A 26,945-nucleotide genomic window follows, 5' to 3' on the forward strand; every position below is an offset into this window, starting at 1 on the left:
ACTAAATTTTTAAAGTCAAATCTTATTTTTAAATAAAGTTATCCTAAAGATCACTAAGCTTAAACTTTAAGTTGTTGAAATAAGAACATTTTAAAATGTGCACAGTAATATACAAATATTATCTAGACTTACAGAAGAATGAGAAGGTCTTTGCTTTGAGGGGACAATGGAAGCATTTCAGTTAGTTTTTCAGCTGCTCCCTTGTGATCTTCAGAGTTCTCCCTGGAACACTAAGGGCTGCCTCACTGCATAGGCCAGAATCTTCCTACATGGGGTTCTTAATATTCATTAAGTGTTAACTGAAGTCAGAGGGAAGGCAAACTTTCTGCTAAAACAAATTTGGTAAAAGAAATATATATATATTAAAACAAAGCTAAATAGTTTGCAGGACTCCTCAGAACCTTGAAGATACTACTAATGTGCAGTTTGAAAGTCTAATAGAAGAAACTAGGTTGTCCTCCTTCCTTTATTCACAGAAAATCCTCTCACCATTAATTCTCAGGTTCAGTCAAATCTTCGTGAAACCATTTCCAATTGCCTCCGTCACACTCCTTCACTTTCTCTGGGCACATTATGGTATTAAGAATGCTCATTTTCATTTTACATCCTCTCCTTTTTAGGGTGGCAGGAGTTGTTATCTCTACTTGCCAGTAAATTAAAGTATTTGAAATGACAGGCCATTCACTATTTGCCTGTTTTGTGTAACGCTTCTTCTGCTTAGAACTTTGTAGGAACTCAATAAATATTTGAGAAGAATTGCTCCTATCTATCTGAAATGCATGCTATTTGTCTCAAGAATTTGTCTGGATCCATTTGGAAATAGGTGTGGTTAATATTATTTTTAAATGTATCTCTATTTTCACTTAACAGTGCTTTTGCATGATGGGGGATACATGGTAAATCACCATAACCCAAACATTCAACTAAAACAATTGAAACTCTCAAGAATCATGCAAAGTTATTTTTATTGAGCTTTGTATACTGATTACAGCTAAGTGTTTCATTTGACAAGCAGAGATGAGATTCTAGGAAACATTTCAAAATACTTCAAGCACATTATATCTACTGGGGACATAGCTACTTACTTTGCAGCTAACATGTATATTGGCTTTAAGTAAAGGGCTAAGTGATTAATGGCTCTCTTCTATAAAGTGGACAAGAAGTAATAAAGAAAAGCATATAATTATGATAGAATTACACAGATCTTGTTTCCAAATACATCTTTTTTATTTAGGACCAGAATTGGACTCAGATCAAGAGGAAAATGATTCTTTTAGTCAGATACATGTTTTCTAAGTGTGGTTTTAATAATAATGATTAGTTTATGTTTAAAAACTTAAGAAAATAAAAATTTTATATATGTTTAGCTCTTGAAGAAGAATCTTCTCTCCATTTTGCAGGGCATTTTTAGGAGTTCTTCTGAGAGATTTTCATTGTGACTGTCTTGATCTCTGTGTATTCAAGGACACCCTCTTCTCCCCTGGAGGCAGAAAAAAGATACTTATGAATACCATTGCTCACAGCAGTGCAAGAATACTGCAGTCTTTGATTTGGTAGAAGCTTTTCCTTGTTTATGTGGCTAGGAACAATGTATAATATTTTCTGTGTACAGAGGATTTCATACAGTAGCTAGCTGATCATAAGTTATGTGGTTGAACATAAATCCCCCTTTGGAAAACAATTCTGAAAATTATCTTTCACTTAAAATAATGATACATACTCAGATGATTTCCAAGATATTGTCCATTTTTAACATTAGTCTACTTGACCATTAAAGTTCTAACTAGAACTCACTCAACAAAATTTTATAAACCTGGATTAGATTCAAATAAATAAGGTAAATATAATTCAAGAAAAGTGGCAATATATAGCCACTCAAGTAAAATCATAAACTGAAGTTGGCCATACATTTGCCATCTCCTTTGGCACAGATCATAATTAGATGGAAAGTTATCATGCCTTCACTTTCCTTCTAAGGGGTCCTAAACTTTCAGAGTTGTAATTTTATCAATATCATTTGATTCTCGACAAAACCAAACAAAACCTTGACCTTTACTTTTAGAGTTTTCTTTCTTTTTGGATTGTATGTTTTTCTTCTTTTTAGGAAGAGTAGAAATAAACATTGGCCTACATTCTTTTTGCTGATATTCTTTTTGCCTAATTCTCCACCACTTGCTTACATAACTTTTAAGTTCACCAAAATGACCAGACTTAACACAAGACAATCTGTTTACACTATGTTTTCTTGTTATCAAAATAATACCTCTGATCGCTTTTGGAAAGTATGGTTTACTCTTTGTTGAAGACACAGAAGGCTTGGTTTCAGATGTCCTCTGTATTATTTTGATGAGAAGATCAAATTGCATGTACTTAAGAATATACTTAAAATCGTATCACCTATGGACTTGGAGGCATACAGAAGAATAAGATAACGATCCTTTCCTATAGTGTACAGGTATGTCAAAGATATCTCTTTCTCCTAAGAATCCTAATCCCTTTACATTGACTATTTTCTTGGGCAAGTAAGTTTTTGAAAGCACCTTTCAAAAGCTTCAATGGGTGTGTTCTTCAAAGTAATGAAAGGATTTAGACTGCACTGTCTGAAATCCACTTATCAACATTCCCAGGGGTACATGTGATGTAGATGGGCCTGCAATGAACTAACTGAACTGGCCTTTAGAGTAATCTAACCATTGTAATACTGTGTTGTACAAATTAATTAGCTCTGTCAAGGAATTTTCCGGTAATGAACCACCATTATGAAGAGAATAAATGAGGGAAAGGGGAAAAAGTTTTGAGTCCTTACCTGGTGATAGTTATAAAGCTAGAGATTGAACACTCTGTGTTATTTAACTCACAATTATCTTAGGAAGGGCACAAATACTTCCATTTTAAATATGAGGAAATCGAGATTCATAAATTAGACAAGTGGAACCAGCCCACCTTGTTTAACAGATAAAATTTGTGGGAGTTTAGAGATGTTTTTGATGTTGTACTCTCTTGGCACTCAGATTTTTTGTGCTTCAACAATTCACTCTTCAGTTTAACTGCTTCCCTTATGTCATGAGGTTGAGCTTCTGATCTATTACTACTTATTTCATACTGTGTGTAGCTCTTTTGCACTATGTACCTGTTTACATATTCTTTCTGACACTACAGTAAAATAGAGATTGAAACATAATGCTAAGACTCTGGAACTTCTACAACCTCATTAATAGCAAGTACATAGTTACTATATGTTGAGAAAGTGGACAGAACATTTTATCATCCTTCCAGTTCTCTGCATTGCCAAGTATATTAGTTTTATTTCAATTAAAATCAAAATAAAACCCTGAACTTTACTGTTAGAGTTTTCTTTCTTTGATGAATGATTACATTCATATATATAACAAGTAACCTTAAAAGTAGGAAATAATTCAAACACCAATGTATAGTGTTAAATATGGTTCCTTATGAATAGCAAGAGCTTAGTAAATTATATTTCTCTCTTGCTATTGTCTTTCTATACTTATGGAGTATATCCAATATTTAATAAGCTATGTGGTGGTATGAATTTTTGTGAAAGAACTGAGGCATATTTTGTTTAAGGTGGTGAACATAGATTGATTACCTTTGAGTAACAAACCATTTTCATCAAAATAAGCATTTATCTTAATAAATGTTTATTCTTACATTTCTCTTCCATTTCCAGACATCTTGAATCCACCAAAGGGGTTCTGGACAGATGACATCAGATAGCAATTTACCCTGAAAAAAAAAAAAAGAAGTATGTTATAGATAATACATAACCTATAAAATAACTCCTTAATTGAGAACTTCAGAAACTACGAGAACTTTTTAAGAACTCCATTCAGTTCAGTATAATATAGTCACTGAGATAAAGAATAAAGCAGAATGCAAAAAGCATACAGATGTGTGTTTGTGTGTGTGTATATATATAAAACATAGAATGGCACAACTATGTATGTGGGTAGTCCTTTGGGTAGTATATCATGTCTTTAAGAAGTAGTACTGAATTAAAAGATAGGACAGCCTGTATGCCATGTGTTTGCTACAGAAAGATATGTTTGCTACAGATTACAATTTGCTGTATAGGTATATTCAATAGGCATTATAATTCTCTTGAGGTTTATTTACTTATCAGGATAGAATCACAATGATTTTTTGTGATTAAAATATATATCATAATATTTGGTTAAGTTTTTCATTAATTGGCTCAATAAGTTTCTTAAACACAGTCCTTGGCAAGAATTGTACTTCAGGCTGGAGATATTGCTCAAGTGGTAGAGTGCCTGCCTAGCAAGCATGAAGCCCTGAGTTCAAACTCAAGTACCACCAATAAAACTATTGGTCTTAATTACCAATATGTCTATCAGTTGTCATAGAGTGTTTAAAGATGCTTATATGAAGAAATATAATTACAAAATGTGGATAAAATTTTAGACCAGATTTCAATAGAATATCAAGACAACAGAGGGGCCTATAATGCAGTTGCTCATATCATGAACAATTTGTTTAGCTCTAAATTTCATAGTGACCAAAGTTAAATGCAAAATATAATTACCTACATGATTTTCATTACACACAAAAGGAAAAAAATTAAAGGAGAAAACAATATTGTATTTTTATAGTTCTTGTCCCCACATGCTTTACAGTAGGTGAACAGCCAGGTGACCCCCAGATAAACTGTGCCTGGAAGACTCTAGTCATTATTTTGATTTTGAGGTAATGTTCAGAAGTTTTCTCAGGAAAAGCAGTTACTATTCCAATTCCCACAGTTCTACATTCTCACAAGGCCTCAGAGTCCTTACCCATGCCTCCCATACTGGAGGGATAGTTCCTTGAATAAATTTACACCTTTAGAAGGAGGCTTTTGTAGGTTTTAGAAAATGCTCTTTCGATTAAAAATAAGATTTCTACTTATTTTTGGTTAAAATCCAAGCAACTCTGGAATTCAATCACTCCCCTATTACTGGCTGAGTATTCCTAATTCTAAAATTCAAAATGTTCCAAAACCCCAAATATTTTGAAAATTATATCAGAGCATTTTAGATTTTAGATTTGTGGATCAGAACACTGTACTTGCACTAATATACTGCTGGGATTGAGAGCCATTGTTTTAGAGTAGGACACAGTAGGTTTAACTGTCAGCTCTGTTGTTTATTCTGAGATCTAAATAAGTTACTTAAGCCCACTAAGCTTTTCACCAATAAATATGAGATAACAAACAGTCATTGTAAGGTAAAATAAAATGATGAATGTAGAAATACATTGCCACATGGAGTAAATAGTTAAGGAATAAGACTCTTACTTGGGATAAGTGGAAAAGACTCAACAGCACCTAGAGGAAGAGGAATTGCTTGGTTGTGTCCCTCAAGGACACTTTTCAATGTCTAATACTGTTTTCTTTTCCTTTATTTAGCTTGAATAGGTGTGATACAGAGGATAATCTTGTGCTTTTCCCAGGACTGAGGGAAAAACGGGAGCTTCGACAGAATAAAATCTATTGACAGAATAACTCAGGAAAGGAGACTGGGGAAGCAATAGAACATTTTTAGAGTCAGAGCCTTAGAATTTCAATCTCTTAAACTAAATATAAAAATCAAACACATTAATGAGATCCAAATGAGGTGGACATGCTGTTCAAAACTCAATTATGTTCTTCTAAATTACAACTTTCAGCTGTCTCTAATAATCCCAGAAAAGTAAGAATCTGATACAAGAATTCAATATGTGCATCCATAAGGTTCTCAGTAAACATCATCTTATATAATTAAACTTTATTAAAGTTACTTTTCTTTTATCTTCTTTGTACATAACATAGTGAAAATACCTAGACTGCCTCTCAATACCTATTTTGTATAAATCAAAAATCCATAAAGTATTTTGGCAAAGTAATTGCAAAAGTCTGGATAGAGTTAAAGAAAGGTCTTCCAGTATAGTAGTTATTTATTAGAATTTTGTTGCTGTTGTTTTTGTGATGTTTTTACTTTTAAAGGAGTAGCTATTTTACTATCTGGCCACGTAATTTCAAATGAAAAATTCAGGGCTGCAAAAAGTTCAAGTGAAGTGAACCTTTTGACATGTAAACACCAAAAGGCTTAACTTCAGTTTCACTTACCACACTACACCCGCCTGCAGAGCAGAGGAGACTGTTATGGCTTTGTCAAGGTCTTTGGTAAAGACTCCTGCTGCTAAGCCATAGGGAGTATTGTTGGCTCTCTTGATCACTTCATCTACAGATTTGAACTTCATGATTTGCTGTACTGGTCCAAATATCTATAGCATAAGAAATTAATGAAAAAATAAAAATAGGTCATAAATAAATATCTTAAATTATATTAAAGGTTTCCCCTATTCTAAATTGGTTAAAGTTTTGTTTCTTAGTTCAGACCCATGTGTAAGAACCAAAACAGGTAGCTGTAGAAAAGAAAGGTGAAAACAGGCAATAATCATATGTTAAATTCCCTTTGAAATAAGAAAGGATACAAATAATAAGGCAATACTTATTTTCCATGTGTTAGAATTAAGGTTCATATAACTTATACTAAGCATGAGTTCACTGGCAATGGCTGTAATCATAGCACAGGTAACAAAATTCACAATTGGATTATTACGGTAGTCTCTAATTATCACGGCCCAAACTCATTCTGTGTCTTACCCCAGATAAGCAGATTTTCTCTTAAAATGAAAACTTCTGTATATCAATAAAACATTTATAAAAACTAATAGAAGAGATAACTCTCTGAGTGCTGACAGAGTATTATGGGAAAAGTGAATGAGGTAGGCAAAAATCAGAAATGATGTTCCCCATTGATGTATGTGGTATAGGGAGGGGTGGGGGCTGACACTCAGCATAGACTGAGTGCATATCCTAAGGTTGTAAGTGTAATCATGACATTGTAACCCAGGAACTACAAGTAGAGAAGCTGTTGCTACAGTAAATGTGTTAATATTTTACATAATTTTACTTGAGCATAATACAAGGCTCCAGGCTCCTACTTTGAAGCAAAAGCTACTATTCTGCTATTATAAGTATATAGATAGATGATAGATAGATAGATATCACTTGATCATCCACACCCCAGCCCTTTTTGCTTCAAATGGTTTTCAGATAGGCTCTCTTGCTTTTTGCCCAGGGCTGCCCTCAGACTGTGATACTCTTACCTCTGCCTCCCTCTTAACTGAGATTACAGACATTCACTACCATCCCTAGCTTGTTTTTATTTTTTTTGTGATATGCCTTCACTAACTTTATTGCCTGGGTGGCCTTGAACTCTCATCCTCCCATCTTTGCTTCCCACATAGCTGTGATTACTACACTTACTGTAGAAACACGATAAATGTTTACTTGAATTATGATTGTTTTCTCTAGCCTTTTCTCTCTAGTATTGATCAAGATGCACAAGAACTATAGCTCAAACCAGACAAGAATTTTCTAATACATGCAAATGTTATAATTCTGTTGAGGAATGAGTTGATGTGGAGAAGCTCAGTATGTTGGATATCCATGCACTGTAATTTGTTTTCCCTATTTACTTCTTCTGTTTGAAAATCTGATTGTGTCCTTTCTCTTTGATTTGCTATTTGGGGGAGGGGTAAAGAAAATAACCTCAGGGCCAGATGTGGTAGATCATGCCTGGCATTTCAATTACTTAGTAAGGATGATCATGGTTCGAAGCCAGGCCAGCCCAAAAGTTAGCATGCTCCCTATCTCAACAAATAAGCTGGGCATGGTGGTACATGTCTATAATCTCAACTATGTGGGAGACATAGGCAATAGGTTCATGGCATAAAACAAGCCCTGGATAAAAACATAAGAATATCTCTGAAAGTTAACTAAAGCAAAAAAAATGCTAGAGTGTGGCTCAAGTGCTGCCAAGGAAGTGCAATTGCAAGTGCACGGCTCATTTCAAACCCAGTGCTGCCAAAAAGAAAGATATAAAGTGTGTGTGTGTGTGTGTGTGTGTGTGTGTGTGTGTGTGTGTGACAGAGAGAGAGAGAGAGAGAGAGAGAGAGAGAGAAAAGAAGAATAAGAAGAAGGAGAAGGAGAAGAAGAAGGAGGGAAGGAAGGAAGGAAAAGGAAGGGAGGAAGGAAAGAAAGAAAGAAAGGAGAAAGAAAGAACCTGTCATATGATGGACATGAAGTACAAATATACTATTTGTATATATTGTATATTAAGTATGTAAATATATCTATTAAGTTTATATATTTGTCTGCTATATCATGCCTCACCTTTCATGTGCTCTTGATCTCAGATGTTTCAGATGTCACACTTCCAATTTTGTGTAATATTGTTAAATATTTGGTAGGTATACATAAATATACTTGTATATTTATCCATAGAAAATTAAGAAGCCTAGCTGATGAAAATCTATACAGTGAATAGTGCAGTGGAAGTTGGGGAGTGACTTGGGGCTGAATAGTATTTTTAAATATACAGATAGTTATGTATAGTAAAAGGCCATAGGGCAAATATCGTTCCAATGAATAGGATTTAGACATTGGCTTATTTATCTATTTGTGTTTAGAAAGCATAAAGTCTTCTCTCAGCAATTTTCAAGTATATGATCCTTTGTTATTAATTATAGTCACCATGCTGTACAGTAGATATCTTGACCTTATTCTTCCTAACTGAAGTTTGTGTCCTTTAACCAAAACACCACAGTCCTCATCTCCACAAAGCCCTGGTAGCTTCCATTCCTCTCTCTGCTCCTGTGAATTAATCTGTTTCATGTTCTACATATAATTGGGATGGTTCAGCATGTGCCTATCTGAGCCTGGCATATTTCATGTAGCAAAACGTTCTTCATGCTTACCTGTGTTGTCACAAATGGCAAGATACTTTTCCATTACTTCTGGACTGTGAAGGAAGGAATCCCCTAAAGATTATTAAGCATTCTGTTCTGTATTTAGGTAGAAATTCTTGGCAGGCCCAGTGGATTCCCTACTATATTGAGTCTTGATCACAGATAATTTCAGCCTTTTTCATAGCAGAAATGAAGAGTACCATCTACTGAGAAAGATGTTCAAAGAGCTGAGAATGTCAGAGGCACAGCTGGTGCACACAGACAACGCATGGCAGCGAAAGGAACAGAACGGAACAACACCATTACCTCCTCCTTGGCAATGCGCATCTCATCTGTCACATTGGAGAAGACCGTGGGCTGGACAAAGTAGCCTTTGTTCCCCCAGGGTCCTCCTCCACATTCCAGTGTGGCCCCTTCTTTCTTCCCACTCTCAATGAGGTCCAGTATTTTATTATATTGTTCCTTGTCAATCTATTTTTAAAAAATTACAGAAAAAATAAAAAATATTGGTAATATATGAAGTTAACAGGTCTGTTGATGAGGGCTTAAAAATTCTAGGTTATTATTAAATCTTGTTGAATCAAAAGAGCCAAGAGTGGTTCAGGTTTATTTTGGGAGACATTTACTTCTCATGAATTTTTTTTGAACAATACCTTGACAATACTTATATTCTTAAATATAAATCTAGAGTCATGTCAGAGATGCATATTGGGATGGCAAACACACATCAACCTTTCAAACAACTGTTATGCATTTACTCTGGAAGACAAGTTTAATAATGGTCTTACACATTTGAATGGAAACTGCAGTCCTAACTGAAATAAAAACCAGTAAAAGGAAAAAGAGAAAACTTTGATTCTGGTTTAATTAGACATAGCAATTGGGAATTAGATGTGTTTGGACTTAAAAAGGCCTTATACTTCCTGTCCCTTTAGCATCCCCTCTGGTCTGGTAAATACCCGTGGACAGCCCATTTTGAACGTGGATTGGATAACTTCCTCAGTTTCGATCAGTAGATTTGCTTGACATTTATGGCCAGTCCTTATTATTATCTTCCTGCTTCATTGAATGGTCCACATGTAAATTGATGTCAAGTATTACAGAAGTTAAATGGTTTAAATAATATTTAAGTGGAAATAAAAAAGCAGTCAGTGTTCTGGTTAGGAGTCACCAGGAGTACATACCTCTCCTCCATGCCATGGAATGGAGGGATTCTGTATTATCTCAGTTACTATAATGGGAGTTTGAATGATTGAGTGACTATTGGTTGGATATCATCAGTGTGGACTGCCTGTCACAGTTGTGGATTGAAGTAAAACAATGAGATCTAGGAGCTAAGAAGATTGGGATTCTTGCCAGGTTAACTTCTCTCTTCTCACTACTCAGAAACAAGAAATTCTTTATCTTCTTAGACTGTAAATTTTCCCATTTTAAAGGTACAGAAAAAGCTTCCACAAAGTTATTTTTGACCTCACACAACTCAGCTCTCATCTAATTAAATGCTATCTGCAATCAGAAACTATTTTATAAAATTTGACGCAATAATTGGTGCCACGTTTTTCAAGGCCCTTCCATGCCCAGTATTCAATAGGACCTTCCACAAAGAAAACCTCTCATGTCCAACAGCTTATGGAAGTTGTGCTATTGGTTTAAAAGGAGAGATTTTTTTATTACATATTGGTTAATATAATCAAACTTAAGAGTTGGTGTTAGATAGATTCTGTCTGGTTAAAGCATTCTAGTAAATAAAGGTTCCATGTACCTTCATGAAAAGCTTCTTTGCCTAGTCTAAGATGTTAATCAGACTATGACCTTAAAATCAAAATTTTTAGGTTATTTTAAGCTATGTTTCCCTTGAGCTGTTGGAGTAGCTCAAGTGGTAGATTAGCTGCCTAGCATAGTGAGACCCTGAATTCAACCACAGTACTGCCAAAAACAAAAAAAAGAAAAATTATGCTACCCAGGGCATATTGTTTCTCTATCTGTAAACAGTGTGCACAGTTGGTAAGAATCCAGTCCCTACATGTGCACTAAAGAAAGAGGCTTTTTTGTTGTTGTTGTTGTTGTTGGAAAACTTACATAATCACTGACTTCTAAAAATACTAAGTTTTATTGTTGAGTGCCTTGCTAGTGACAATGTGTTCCTATAGTCAGTTGGTCTGGCATCATTTGTTAGCAAAATGTGCTTCTCAGGACCCTCCCTCAACTCACTGAATCCCTGTGTGATTCTAATGCATAGGGAAGATGGAGGAACACCATGCTAGAGCATGGGACTAGTGACAGAACATTTCAGCTACGCTGAGGGATGCATTCAATTTGGTCTGGCTAATTTTGATTCACCATCAATACAAACCTATTTAGCATGTTTCAGATACATTTAAGATGAACTTGGCTTTCTTGCAGATAGCAGGAGCTCCTTACTACCAGGTGAATCACTGGTTCATGGATGGGTCTTTGGATTGGTAAGAATCATGGCATTGTTGTAATGTTCTTAACATATATTTTAATGTGAGGATTCTTTTATTCCTTAGGTTTAATGGGTTGAAAAGGAAGATAAATTGAAAAAAGACACAAATACAACCCTCAAATTAGTTGCAAACTATAAATCAATATGAGTTATGAGAGCAGATATATAAAGTTATTAATCTACACACTTGTCACAAAGGTGTAGAGGCATGACATTTTCACTTACTTAATAGACATTTAGGCATACATCAGTATTCTGATGGAAGCATTATATAGCTTATATTATTTTACTGTACTATGGTTCGGTAGATTGATATTACTGTGCCCAGTTTTACAGGTAAGGAAATAGAGTTGGCCAGAGGTTTTCTTTTAAATCCAGCCTGTAATTTAAAACCTATCTTTCCATACAATGACAAGATCCTACTCTGCTGATGTTAATATGTTTTATGTAGATATAACTTCTTTTTTAAATGAATATTCTAACTTTTCCAAGTTTTAAAGGAGCTCCATATTTTTGTCTATGAAGTCAAGTAAGAAAATCACTTTAAAAAATGAAAAATATACATATGAATACACATATATAATATAAATATAAGTAAATCACAAGTAGTGCAATTGATTTAATGCTCAATACTTTGTAATCTTTCAAATTAGAAAAATAAACTTCTTTTAAAAATTATTTTTCCTAAAGAAATATTTTGATCATTATTTTCTCTATATTACCATTTTGTTTAATATTACTGAAGAAGATCCTAGAGATATGTTTTGTATGCCTTTTACTTAACCAACAATGAGCATGCACTAGGCTAAAATGTAGTAAATGAGTGTCTCTTTTCTATAAGGCCTTTTTCATGACAAAACATAACAACATGAAATATTCTGAGAGTAGAGATGCCCTGGGTTCTTCTCAGTCTTTTGTTTCTCAGCATTCCAAAATACCTCTTATCCTATGCATAAAATGCAACTTGTGATAAAAATATATTTACTTATAGAGATTAACATCTTACATTAATCAGGCAGACAATTGGGGTACTTTCTTTAGAATTCTAGGAATGGATGTTTTTTAAAATCTATTTTAACTTCCTCCTCTTATGAATAATGATATATTTCAGCTCAATTTTTTTGAGCCTGTTGTTGAATTGCAGACTCTTCAATGGAGGAAAATATTGGCCAATCAATATTTTCAATATTAAATATCTTAGATAGTCTCCTCTTTTCTTTTACTATGTGTGTACATAGTATGTAGATAGGTATGTATCTAATGGAAAAGGTACTTTATGTTTATAGACATAGATATTCAGATAGAAAATAAAACAGAAAAGTTAGAATTGTCTTCCATTTGGACAGTGAGATCAGTTTAGATTGGAATCAAATATATTCTTGGCATTCATTTGAGAAGTTACCAAATATGATAAAAATTGGCAATTCGTATATGTAGTCTTACACTTAAAGACAAATCCAAAATATAATGAGATTAAGATAAAAACAAGTTATTACTTCATTAGCCAGTTGTGTTAGGACTTTTAAATTTCAATATTTGTAGTAGACCAAATCCTAAGGTTTTCTCACTGGATACTTGGAATCAGCTGTGTTTGTTAATTTTCTGCACACCTTCACTTCTCAGCCTGGCTCCTAAACTCTTTCTATACATGAAAAATGTACAACCCAAGAAAGAATGATTTCTTTATCATGTGGAATTAGGGGTTTTAATCACCAAATTGGTACATTATTGTTAAAGATGTGCAGATGAGAGGTAAATCTTAATCACAATTAGGGCCTAAAAGGGATCTTTATTCCTGCCCCTTGGTATGTCATTCTTTCTGTTACTCACTTACCTGAGGGCCTTGAGTTATTCCTGGAGTCAGAGGATTTCCAAGAATATACTGCTTAGCCCGCTCAACACTCCTTCTCACAAACTCATCATAAATTGATTCGTCCACAAAAAGCCTGGATGCAGCTATGCATATTTGGCCCTGGTGGGCAAATACCCCGTGGTGTGCAAATTCAACAGCATGGTCCACTGCAAAAAAAAATTAACATTAAAGGAGGAATCTTTTGGTTTTTCAATATTGGGGTTTGAACTCAGGAACTTGTGCTAGCTAGGTAGGTATTCTACCACTTAAGCCATGCTCACAGCCTTAAAGAAGAAATACTTTCTATTTTCATGTGTTTCTCAGAGGTAATATGAGGATATAGAAAAATGATGAATTGTATAATTACAGATGAGCTAACTATAGTTCACCTCTTAAATGCCAGGTGAGAAATTAATTTTTTTAATTCTGTATTTACTATGGAAATAATAACAATTACCAGCTCCTAAAACATTACAAATAAGGACTTTACTAAGAATATGCATTTGATCATAAGATCAAGTATCACTTCAAGTAATTTTTATAAGCATCTCCATTTATAGTTAAAAGTGGTATTTATATTCCTTTACTGTTTATTGACTCCATGTACTTATAACACATTGATAAACTAAATATAGATAAAATTTTTTTGTATGTGATGAAAGTTTCTTTTAGACCTCAGGTTTTAGATAGATTACAAAAACACCTGCACTGTCCATTTCCTTAAGTAAGTTTAATTTTAAAACTTTCTTAAATACTTTCATCTATAGGAAAATAACTTTTCTGAACAATTAACAAGAACATTTAACCAAATGCCACTACTCTTTTGAATCTCTCAGTCACCTTATGATCTTTTTCTAGGACAGTTTCAAATAGATGTAAAGTATATGTCATATTATTTCATATATGCTTATAAACTCCTTCTGTTTCATTTATGTGGCACAGTGTGCATGACTCGCTTCATTAGGATCTTGTTGATCCCAAGAAAAAGGACAAAGTTTTATTTGCATTTTAGTTTTCTAAATGCTAAAGATTCCATTCAATACTAAAGCAACTATATATGAATGTGTGACCTCAACATAACTGTGTAAGATGTTGAAGCAGTTTACAGATAGGCTTGTCAAATTACAAATTTTATCATTTTTATAGAATGTTCACCAAGATAGTATGTTCTAAGAAAACTTAAGTAAGGTCACAATAGTAACACAGGTAGTTCTATAAAACATTTGTGTTTATGGCCTGACATATCAATAATGCAATCATTTAAGTGATTTAGGGGAATGTTTTAGTATCTGTTTCTGATAATGAACTCCTGTGTAGGAAGTAATTTTGGGATTCTGTTAGGTAATATAATCAGAATGAACCTATAATATCATATATGGAGATAACATAAGAATTGTATAATTAATGTATGTAAACTCAACTATACCTGATAGGAAAAAAAGAAATTTTAAAATAGGTTTAATTTCTTCTATATAATGTGCATAGCACTCAGAATGGAGATGTCAAATGTGAAATTGCAGTCTCCCAGTGGGTCTCAGTCCACTATGTCTAAAAAATCTCATAAAGCTAATACAATGCTAATAATTAAAGAAAATGAATTATTAAAATTGCATCATGGCTCCTAAATGCAAACCATTTATGCTATCTAAGTTTCAGATTAGGAAGTAGCAGTCTATTCCAAATCCACAAAATATTGTATCCATATGAAGTTTGTCTACGTGTTATAACTTCAGGACAATTTAAAGGACTTTCATGAAAGACCTGAACACAAACAGTTCATGGAATTGACCTCTATTAACATTGTGATCTTAATTGAGGGTATTTTTTTTTTTTTAGAATATACTACTTTGTTAAACTCTGTACAAATGTTATTATTAATTCCTTATACTTTACAGAAGCAAATCTGTTTGTAACAATTCAAGTTCACTGCATGGCTTTATCAGATATCCAAACAAAGGAAGGGTGAAAAGTTAACAAAGGGGCAATACTCACAGTCAGCATCAGCAAACACGATGCAGGGGCTCTTCCCTCCGAGCTCCAGGGTGACTCTTTTTAGATTGCTTTTTCCTGCAGCTTCTTTGATCATTTTGCCAACCTGAAAAAGAGTGTTGCAAAAGAGGAGGCTTAGTCTGCTCTCATGAAAACACATTCTTTTATTATCTTAAATTTATAAGATGCTGTGCCGTAATTAAACTTCATTTGGAAGAAACAATGAATAGCATTTTTCTACTATCCAAGTATGCAGACATTAGATGAGTTGGAGAAGTACTCATAGGCAAGAGAGCAGAGATACAGAACAGAGCTGTTATTGAGGTTATTTTTTGTTTTCATTAGAGCATCATCTATGGATTGATTTATTTGATATCTCATCCTTCTATTGATGTCCAAAAGCCTCTGTCCATGCAAACTGACATAATCTCCTAAATCTCATCTATCTTCTTATTATATGCCCTCCCTAACCTGACTTGCCTCCAAGTCCTGCCGTTATTTGGGTTCCAGCTCATATTTCAGCTCTTCCTTGATTTCTTCTTTGATGACTCTGCATAGACATGACCATTTCTTCTCCTGGTCTCCCAGGGAATCACATGAACACTCTTTCAGAGTCTGCCTTGAATTGTTGTATTTATATATGTATCATTTCCCTACACAAATTTGTCACCTCCTTGATAGTCATGACAATATCATATCATACATCTCCTCATCTCCTCAGTAGATTTTATCCCAGTTGTTGACAACTCTCTCTCTCTCTCTCTCTCTCTCTCTCTCTCTCTTTCTCTCTCTCTGTTTCTCTCTCTCTCTCTTTCTCAATCCCAAAATCTTTGGACAGTGGAGTTAGAAGAAAGAAATTGGAATTGAATCTGGGTTCTGTACTCTTACTGCAGTGAGCTGGAATCCAACTGTTCTGGTTTCTTCTTTAATGTTAGTTGTTTCTTTGGAAAAAAAGATCTTCCTTCCTTCCTTCCTTCCTTCCTTCCTTCCTTCTTTCTTCCCTCCCTCCTTTCCTTCCTTCTCAGGGTCTTGGTTTACAACTCAAAATGTGCTCAAACTCATGATTCTCCTTTCTCTGTCTCCCAAGTACTGGGATTATAGGTGTGTGCCAGCACATCCATATTTTTTATGACCATTTTCATTTGAAGTGATTAAGAATTTTTTATTTTCTACATAATGTTTTGTGTTCTCCACCATTTTTGAGTTTCTCAGTTTCTTTCTGCCCCCTATTCTTTGCTTTTCCTCTATTTTAAACTTAGATTTACTGGTGAATCTCTAGATTTTTGTCTAGGTAGATTTTTGTTTTGGGGAATGTACTAAAATCAGAAGTATTTTTCTAGATGCTACAGGAGTCAAAAGTACAAATGCAAAAGCTGATTAGAAGTATGAGTGAGGAAGATTACATTTTTGCTTAGTGCAAGTTTAGATGGTAAATAAAGGCTTGCTTGCGACTTACCCAAATCTAACTCAATCCAGAACAAAGAAACGTTAATTTTTATGCCATGAATTCATTCCCTTTCTTAGGAAAAAAGTAAAGTTTTATAATTTTTCTCAGAGAAGTCGGTGATGAAAATAAACATAAGAACTACTAAGACTATGGTGAGCAGTGTGTTGTATAGTATTGTGTCATTGCTGTGTGAAGCAGAAGGAGCACATTCTTGTGAACATAATCTAACTTATGCAATGTTGTTGGGGTTCTATTTTAAATTAATTTGATGAGGTATTAAAATTCTTAACTTAATAGAGTGGGTCTCATTTTTCTAATGACCATAAGGAATGCAACCTAAAATGTTCCCTTAAATGGCATTTGGCAAGTTCCCTAATTTAAGGCAAACAATAAACCTGAAGCTGAAAAGGAACCAAAAATGAATTCTTAGGTGCATTTGAGTTGGTACTCGTGCTAGTTGTTTTCTGTGTCACTTCTAAAACCATGTTGTTTATACTTACTTCATCAGAATTCATTCACAGGTAGTTATTGTACTGACTTCTGAAGTAAGAATAAACAAACAGCCTTTGAGAATGCTCAGGCAAGAGAGAGATAATAAGGCATTGGGCAAGTAATTTCATAATCACATATCACAGATATAGGAACACAGATGGGAAGATTTTAAATTCATTAGGTTCTTAGGACACCAGATATAGGGAGCAAGCCAGAGAGGGAACATGGGGAGTCATGTTAGAATAGCTTCCAGTTACAAATGAGCATGCATGGGGAAATAAAAAGATTCATGGAATAATCAGAAGTAGTAGGGCAAAGTGGCAAAGATCCAGGAAAATCAAATGGAAGGGAATAAGGGTAGTTAACTTTTCAGAGACACGTAGCTAGGAGAGTTGGAGGCAGAATTTGAATCTAGATATTTCCTAGTCTTATAATTTCAAGATTTTTTTTGGTAAGTAAAGGACCTCCCAAATGCTCTATGACCTGAGAGGTGAGTAAAAACAAGCATGCAGTGATGCTGCCACTGGATTCAGGGAACCACAATCCATAGTGAAAACTTGAGAAGAGAGTATAGGATCTGGACCCTGAAATGTATGTGGAGTCTCTGTTGGGGAAGGTTTAGAATGTGAGACTGAAGGTTTAGAATCTTTTACCTTCTCTGCTGTGATTTCAACCTGTGGCTTCACCATTTTTTACATATTTTGGACATATTCAATTCACGGTTTGTCTTTTCTCTGTCTCAATTACAGATTTGCAGAATGTAACTTTTTTTTTTGTCTCATCTCAATTTTCTGTGTAATTAAAATATATACATAATGAAGTGACTAACTGGAATTATAAAATAATCAACTTTCCCTCAGCTCACTGTATAGATTGTTTTTTGCCTCTCAGTCTCTAGGAATTTTAAAAAGCATATGTTCCTTAAAACCCAGAGGAAGTTCTAGCATTGCCTGCCTTGTTTCTTATTTGCGTAGGTGGCTTTATAAAGGGAACTATGTGTAGTCTTCATCCTCTATGCTGTATACCAAATGAGAGGAATGCATTGTCTTTTATATTGAAAATCTAACAATGCCATAACCTAACAGAATGACTCAAGAATGTCTTTGCTTGATATACTACACTTTCACTACTCTCTCAGTCTTACCTGCTTCCTTTCACAGTGCTCATGGTTTGAGTCCTGATTTCTTACTTTATTTCTGGCCAAGTTGGACCACAGAGAACAGTTAAGCAAGGCCATCAGTAACACTGAGGGAATTTGAGGTTCTGGCTACCTTTCAGGATATATAAGGAAGAGAGTCCCAAATAAGGAGCTAAGGATGAGGCTCTGATAGTTAATTTTTCTAATCTTTAAGATACAACTGCATTCATTCATATAAGTCGCTGTGGCCTAATTAATGTTTTCCATCATAAATTTTACCAATCAGATGACATGGGTTAAGCAGCTGTAATTCACGTGACAGAAAGCAATGAAAATGCTTAAAACCGCTCACACTATTCCTTCTGACTTTGTAAGACGAATTTCATTTCATCCAAACAATATCTGCTTATGCTATATCAACACATTTGACGGCTAGAATAAGGAACAAATCATTGAAAGAATTTTGTTTTAAGGATGTGACTTAAAAATAGTTACATAGAACATGCTTGTGATGGTTAGACATGTTGGCATTCTTTTTAAAAAAAATTACCATTTTTACATTTACTTACACGTATATACATTATTGGGGCCTTCCCCCCCCACTCCCCACATCCAGACAGAGCTTGTTCTGCCGTCTTGTTCTGTTTTATTAAAGAAAAAACATATAAGATAAAAAGAAAAACATAGCATTTTTGCTAGTTTGAGATGAAGATAGCTATACAGAGAGATTCCATGTGTTATTTCCATGCATATCTGTATTACAATCCAAACTGGTTCAGCTCTATCAGACCTCTTCACTACCTCCTAGTCCCTTTCCCATAGTGACCTCTACCAGTATAAGATTACTGTATTTGCTCCTGTACAGTGAGCACATCAACTACATAAAGAACTTGAGAAGACAGAGATGCCGGCATTCTTAACTGCCATTCTGAGTAAATGACATTACCTCCATTGAACCTGTGAAGGCCACTTTGTCAATGTCCATGTGAGAAGAGATGGCTGCCCCTGCAGTTGGCCCATAACCAGGGACAATGTTCACCACACCAGGAGGAAACCCTGCCTAAAAGTTAGAAAGCAAAGCAGTTACAACAGAATTCAGTGGCCTTCACCTTCATACAGATTAAAAATTCCTTTAAATTTAAAAGGATTTACAGAAACCAGCAGGCCCACAGTGGCAGTTACAAATCAGCTTAATATTTCAACGTTTAAAAGAATGTTTCTTTATTTCACAGTGTTTGTGAGAGTTAACAAAAGAAATAATTGGTCACAAGGTGACTGATTCCAAGCCTTTGAGCCTGGTGGAGACGCATTTGGGTTGACTGCCAGAAACCCCAGGCAGCTGTCTTGCTACTTGTGTCTCTACCACTGGATGGACACCATTTGTAAGAAATATAGCTTATGGAAGCACTAAATGATGTCTTCCTATTATTAATTAGGATTCATGAATTCATGTGCATGTTTTGATTTAGGAAACTCACCTCTTTTATTAAAGATGCCATGTGAAGAGCAGTGAGGGGAGTTTGCTCAGCTGGTTTGACAATCACTGTGTTTCCACAGCTAAGAGCAGGGGCTATCTTCCAAATGAACATAAGCAATGGGGCGTTCCACTAGAAGGCAATATTCAACAAGAGAGTCTTTGAGTTACTCCAAAGAACTGCTAATGTAACATCTACATTTACAACCCTCTCCCCCAGAGATGTGAGATAATAATTTTGTAGTTTTCTGTAATCTAATAGCACATCCCATTTAAGTACATTGCTAAAAGCAATGAATAAATGATAACGAGTTCTGAGTAACCTACATAGAAGTGAGCAGAAAAGAGCCTCATATTTAATCGAATGCAGTAATTTTGGATTCTTATTCTACCAGGGGAAACAAATAACAGTATGATTTTGAATACAATTAAGCATATATGTTATTTATGCCAAAAAAGTATGAATATTCTCCTTTCCCTCTAGGTCATTTATTTTGTTCACCCAATAATATCATTAGCAGCATTTATACCCAGAGCAATTTTTTTTTGTGGTTCTGGGTTTGAACCCATGGCCTTTCACATGTTTTCTATGTGTATATTTGCTTTACCTTCAGCTGAGGAGAAATAATCTTATTAAATATAAACATGTCTATGGTTCATACTCATGTATGAAAATGGAACAGTGAGACCTGTTGAAACTATTCTAAGAGGAGAGTGGGGATAAAGGAGTATGGTGGTAGAGGTGAATCTAACTAAGATATATTGTAAGCACTTTTGTAAATGTCACTATGTACCCCCATTATAGCAATAATATGCTAAAGAGACTACACATATGTAAGCAACAATTTGTGTTAGAGTTTTAATAACCAAATTGAATAGAATTAGGGATACCTCCTCTCCAACTGAAAACTATATAAGAGAACAACTTACAGGAATGATTTGGCCACAAACACCAATAGGTTCACGTCTTGTATAAGTGAAGACATCCCCATCTAGAAAATAAAGCACAGCACAATACCATAAAGCCAAATGTATTTGACATTCACAGAAGGATGGTTTGAAGTTGATGGGAGAAGAATATATAAACAGCAATTTTTTAAAAAGGAAGAAAGAACATACCTCCACCCTTTTACAAAATAAAACATTAAGCACTCAAATGGTAAGTTAGAAGGACAGAAACCATAACACAGAGATACAAGATTGGAAAATAACTTTCTTATCATCTAGGAGGCCGATTTTGTATGTCATAGTTTTTTCTCAAAGTTTTATAGAAAATCGGTGAGAAAGAATACAGAGTCATGTCTGGCTAAAAGAAGAACCATATTCAACTGTGTTTCCAGCTGCTCAAAGTTCTACCAGTATTTTCTTGTTTTTTAAAAAAGGTAATACAATTTAAAAATAGTAAAATCTCCTATGAATAATTAGCCTACTTACAGACTTGTTCTAAATTTTTTTCTTTTGCATATCAAACAAAAAGCAAACTCTCTTAATACATGAAAAAATAACGTGTGAAATGTTGACTGAGTCATGTGTCTGTATTTGACGTGGTCAGCCTGAGAGCTTTGTTCTCTGTGTTCATCTCTGTTCTAGTTCACACAGAAGCCTCCTGGCTATCACATCAAGAACTCACCTTCTTATGACCCAAGCATTGTATGCACATATGAATAATAAAAAAAAAAGAGCAATAGGGACTTTACTTGGTTTTCTCCATGTTTTCTGAGGGTAAATTAGAGAACTACTAAAATAGCCAAACACTTCTTCGTACTACTATTGTCTCATTCTCCTTTTTTGAACTTCTAGACTACCACTTCTAACTTACTAGGTCCTCCAATTAGATCAGAAATGCACAACAGGGCAGTCCTGGGATTACATTCCTAAAGTCAACACATTTGTAAGAGTTAAATTTTACCCTTAATATTTCCCAAATTAATGGTTTTCATATGTCTATTCTGTTATGTGTACATTACACTAAGTAATGCATACATATTCATTTACATACAGAGATTCTTAATCCAGGCTATAAGCATAGTCTTATCTTGCTATGAAACTATTTGAAACAAATCAGTATGGATTAGCTTAATTAGGCTGGTCTATACTGAGTTTGAACAAGCATAGATGAGCATGACAGCCTCATACTGGAATATGCAAACAGACTTAAATAATTATATTACAGAAAGAGTATAAATGTCATCATGGATATGAAACCCAAATAAATAATTTCAGCGGCCAACTTTTTAATGTTTGGGCCTTTTCAGAGACAATTGCTTCAAATCAGTGATTGCAGCAATAAGAATGTTCTTACTGTAGTATTTCCTAAAATATTCCATGCTGTCTTCTGCATGATTATGCAGAAACAACTTTAAAAAGGATTTGTTCAACCTCAATAGAAATTCCACATTTAGAACTGTGTTGGCTTTAGGTCAAGAAGATAATTCTGCCTACTTTGCTTGACATCTTTAAAAGGAAGAGTTTGAAATTATTCAGCTCTATAATTGCCTCACCCCTACACCCACTCTGGTGGTTTCCTAGATCTACTTACCACTCGGTATTGTGTAACCATGGATCTTGTCAGCCCATCCTGCATGGTATTGTAATGTTTTTATACACATTCCTAACTCTAGCAGGTATGCTGGAGGAAAAAGTTTTCCACCATTCATTGACTCCATTGTCTGAAAAACAGATAAATATTCTTATCTAAAATTCCACAATAATTTTATATTAAAAACTATACCATCAATATTTTGAATAACATGATGTGCTAGAGAATTTTGGAACTAGAAGAAATCTTAAATTATCCTGTCCAATCTCTTCTTTATAAAAAAGGAATTAAAATAATTTATTTATGGTCACATAGCAAGATTCAGTGGAATGGGTAGTGAGATTCTGGTGGTTAAACCCTTGTGTTCTTTCTATCCAATAGCTGATTATCCTTCAACTAACCAATGTTCTAGGATTTGGTGACACCTGGATAACTGGATATATAGCTAATTGGCAAAAATGATACTTAGTCTCTTTGGTCAGATCAGAGTTCTAAAAAGTTTTCACTAGTAATCTGATTACGGTGATAATTTAGTTTAATGACAATTGATAATGCCTCAAAATTCTTTTGAATTTTAATTTTCCACTTGGACAGAGCCAATCTGTTCATACAAATTTAACAGCTGGATCTTTCACCCACAAATTTTCTTCTGCAAAATTTTCAAGTAAAAACCTCCTGGTTTGAGCACTATTAAAATAATTATCATTTGGACAGTCAAACTGTAAAGTTCAACATTTTCTATTATTGCAGTGCAACAGTCATACAATGCCCTTTCTCTTATTTTCCTTCTTTTCTTATGTAGAGCTTTAAAGAACTCATGGGGGTCTAGTGTTTTGCTGTGTGGTCAGTGGTAGCAATGAACGGGTGATTAACTTCTGAAGCTCTTCTCTCTTTGTATTATACTGCCCTCCATGCCTAAATGTAAGCAAACATTATTTTTGTGTGCCTGTGATTGCCTGCTCCCTTCCCCCGACACATAGAATGGGTTGAAGGAACCCTGGTGACATAGGCAGGCAACACTGTACACTCCACAAATCAGAGAAATGAGAGAAGCCAAGTTTTAGTAAGTCTTCTGTCTGCCTATAGGACATTTTGGTTAGTACAATTTTATTGCACATAGCCTCTGGTTTTCTCATTTTTCATATTTCTAATTATGCTGTATCTTTGAGTAATAAATGGTCCTTTAAATATAATTGCTAATTTTTCAAAATAAAATGAAGGGTACTTTTTACTTCCACTTTAAGATTCTAATGGTAACAAAAATTTATTCTGAAATTCAATCTGGGAATTAGTTAAATTTGTTTTACTGTAATGCTTGAGAAGGCAAAGAGGAAATGCCCTCTTCTACCCATGTTATATGCTAACTCTGTCTGACTGATAACTGCCAAAATTTTAGAAACAGCAAAACCAGCAAAGATAAAAATATACATTTTGTAAATGTATTAGCAATTAGATTTTATCTTTTAATTCTTTGCTTTTTTCATCAGTGATAATGAAAAACCAGATCATTTAATTATGAACACTGTGAACAGACAGATTTTCAGAAAGCAAAAGCAGTTGTTAAATATTTTGCGAGTTAGGTTAGGGAAAATTAAAATATATTTTAGAGAAACATTTTGAGAACTTGTAACAAAGCTGAAGAGATTTTCCAATAAAATAGTTCAGGGCCACGTAAATTTGGGAAACCCGGTACATCATTCTAGGAGATTCACACAGCATCTGACCTAGAGTACAAGAAGGAAATTCATGCCTATTGTGCTCATTTAAACAAAATTGACAATACTCACTGCTAGCAGCAGACGATCTCTTTCAATTAAGTCAGCCAGCTTAAGTAGTAGGCGTCCCCTCTGTGAAGCATCCATAGTACGCCATGGAGAACCAATCTGGAAAGCCTGTCTTGCAGCCTTCACTGCCTTGTCAACATCTGCCTATAAATTACAAGGAATTTAGTAGGCTCAACTGATTGGATTAGCAAGTCCAATAGCAATAATTCTATAAAATAAATCAGGGCTCTTCACAGACTCCACTAGCCCAAAGTCTAGCACGTTCTATATACTCCACTACTGTATGTTGGGATGGCTCTTGAGTAATCATTAGATAAGTTCTGTGCAACTGTCAAATATTTGATTTCCTAGAATATAACTTTTATCATATATTAATTATTGCTATTGTATCTTATTTCAGTAGGATACTTTGAGTTTTAACATTATTTCAAGTAATATTCTAATAACTTTACACAGTAGCTCATGTCGTTCTCAATAATCTTATGGAACAAACATTTTGCCCATGTTACAGATAGATAAACTGAATAAAGAAAATGAGGAGATTGGTTCAAGGTTAATGATGTAAGAACTGCTGAACTGAGATTCAAATATATCTGGTCTGACTGTAGAGCCTTGCTCTTCCTCACACGTTAAACTCCTTTGGTGATTGAATTGCAGTAGTTGTTCCACTGTTCAAGATCACAAATAGCAAGTATCTTCTGTGGCCTCTGGAGATTCTATAATCTGTCCACTCTCATGAGGAGTTTATGGAACACTGAAGAAGAACTTTTCTTTGTTGTTGAAGAGCAAGCATTACAAGTGTTTACACGAATTCCTTTTGTGTAGAGGAAAAAAAGGCATAGAGGGAGTGGATGGTACTGGTCTATAGAAAGGTCTGAATGTGATATGCCACCTTTTCCCAACTGGGTCCAAAATCCTACTTACTCCTTAATTCGGTAAAAGAGTAATTTTCTTTTATTAGTAGTGCACTGCTTAAAACTCCATTAATTCAAGCATAGATCCAAAGATAGAATGAGTTCACACTCATTAATAAGTCTCGCCTCCTTGTCTTCTCCATGCTCTTTCTTCTCTTTGTGTTTTTTTAAACTTGGCATTGTCTTTAGTTCCTTCCTAATCCACCTGGTTTCTAAACTCTTTTCTGCAACTCCAATCCCCTATAGATCTCTGTTCAGACCTCTACTCATTTCCTACAGAATATACCTACTACAAGAGTCACCAATTCTTCCATTACTACTTCCTGTGGCTTTATTTTCCTCATCAAGTAAATCGCAAATATCATCAAAGCATGTATCATTACAATATCTGTATTTTGTAAAAAGGACTAACCACAGCACGGAATGCCACAAAGCATGATGACATCATAAGACAGTAGATTGCAACTTTTTTCAGAGAACACAATTCTCTTTGAGAATTAGGGTAGAAGGAAGGAAATGACACTAATTTTTTGAAGCTATTCTAATGTTAGACCCTTCAAAGCTGATGCCTCCTCAAATTGACATTTTCCTCTTTATTAGAGTATATTCAATTAAGAAGCTACAAATTTACAAGTCAGCAAATTAAAATTAATAAATAAACTATTTTATAGTACAGCTATTCCTTGAGTTATAATAGAATTACATCCTGATAAACCCATGAGAAGCTGGAAATGTTCTAAATTGAAATGTGCTTAATACTCCTGACTCATCAAACATCATAGTTTAGTCTAGCCTGTCTTACATGTGCTCAGAACACTTAAAACCCATTTTGTAATAAAGTGTTGACTACCTCATTTAATTTATTAAATCCTGCACTATGGAATGCAGGATTGGTTGTTTACCTGTGTAATTGTGTGAATTGTTGGGAGCCTTGCCCAGCATTGGAAAAGAATACAGTAATGCTTGTGCTAGCCTGGGAAAAGATCAAAATTCAAAGTACAGTTTCTACTGAATGTGTATTGCTGCTGCACTTATGCTTACATTGAAGTACAGTAAATCTGGAGCCATCTGTATTTATCATCAAACTATTATGAACTGGTGCAAGAAGGGCTACTTAGAGGCATAATTTGGTTTGATTTAGTGTTAATTTTACTCACTACATGCAAGATTCACTCACTATAATACATCACACACTGGGTTATCTCACTGTCAAACTTTAGGGACAATGATGAATATATATATATGTGTATATATATATATATAATACATGCATTTATTTCTTGCATTTGTGAAAAATACATATACAACACACATTTTAGAATTTAATTAATCATATGCACTGCTTATATTTGTATGTTGTTTTATGCCACAAGTTGTAACCTTTTCCAAATTAAATTCAGAGTGCTGTTTGAGAAGATAGGCAAACCACAAGAATCTGAGATTGCCAGCAAGATCTGTGGATACCATGGCTTATAAAACAAATGCAGCTTTGTATATAAACAGATCTGTGTGACACAGCTTTCATTTGGTTCCTTCTTCTCAATCTTCTATCATTGGCCTTAGCCAAATACGGGCTAGCATAGGCATCCTGGTCTCCCAAAAGGAAGTGGAGAAACTAACTTGAAGACAAGTAATTCTGCCATATGAAAAACACATCCTTAGAGAATGCTGCTAGAAATAAAGATGTTCTTGTGGTTATGTCTTTTGGATGCTCTACTTTTCTTACATCTTATGGTTAATATTGCAGGAGGAGAAATAGCGTAATGATAGTGAATTAATAGGTTTAGAACAAAGCAACACATATATAAATTCTTTTCCTCTGTATTAGCTATGTAAGCTTTGAGGAATCTAAACTACCCATTCATCAAAAAATTTCATTCACACTCCACTCTATAGCATTTTCTTATCATCAGTCTGCTAGTGATAAAATGGTGAAATATTCAATCAAATGGAAGGTTCATACAACTAAATCATCACCCTCCCCCCTTATTTTATAAATGAAAAGTCATGGTCGGCCCTCAGTGTCTAAGAGGACCTT

At 34.5% G+C, this 26,945-nt stretch overlaps 1 protein-coding gene across 2 annotated transcripts in view; it reads right to left on the minus strand.

The window, feature by feature from the left end:
* Positions 1 to 948: 948 nt before the first annotated feature.
* LOC109677403 (aldehyde dehydrogenase 1A1-like) overlaps positions 949 to 26,945 on the minus strand; it is a 50,693-nt gene continuing 24,696 nt past the window's right edge. For both annotated transcript variants that reach the window (XM_074052046.1, XM_020153394.2), the window contains 11 exons: positions 23,997 to 24,137; positions 22,210 to 22,339; positions 20,601 to 20,662; positions 19,675 to 19,803; positions 19,143 to 19,256; positions 15,123 to 15,225; positions 13,113 to 13,297; positions 9,118 to 9,282; positions 6,122 to 6,279; positions 3,673 to 3,747; positions 949 to 1,480 (listed from right to left, as the gene is read on the minus strand). In XM_074052046.1, the coding sequence (XP_073908147.1) occupies positions 1,408 to 1,480; positions 3,673 to 3,747; positions 6,122 to 6,279; positions 9,118 to 9,282; positions 13,113 to 13,297; positions 15,123 to 15,225; positions 19,143 to 19,256; positions 19,675 to 19,803; positions 20,601 to 20,662; positions 22,210 to 22,339; positions 23,997 to 24,137 (1,335 nt within the window). In that variant the 3' untranslated portion in view covers positions 949 to 1,407. The remainder of the gene's footprint in view (positions 1,481 to 3,672; positions 3,748 to 6,121; positions 6,280 to 9,117; positions 9,283 to 13,112; positions 13,298 to 15,122; positions 15,226 to 19,142; positions 19,257 to 19,674; positions 19,804 to 20,600; positions 20,663 to 22,209; positions 22,340 to 23,996; positions 24,138 to 26,945) is intronic.

This window comes from Castor canadensis, chromosome 13 (assembly GCF_047511655.1).
Source record: "Castor canadensis chromosome 13, mCasCan1.hap1v2, whole genome shotgun sequence".
NCBI classification, from domain to species: Eukaryota; Metazoa; Chordata; class Mammalia; order Rodentia; family Castoridae; genus Castor; species Castor canadensis.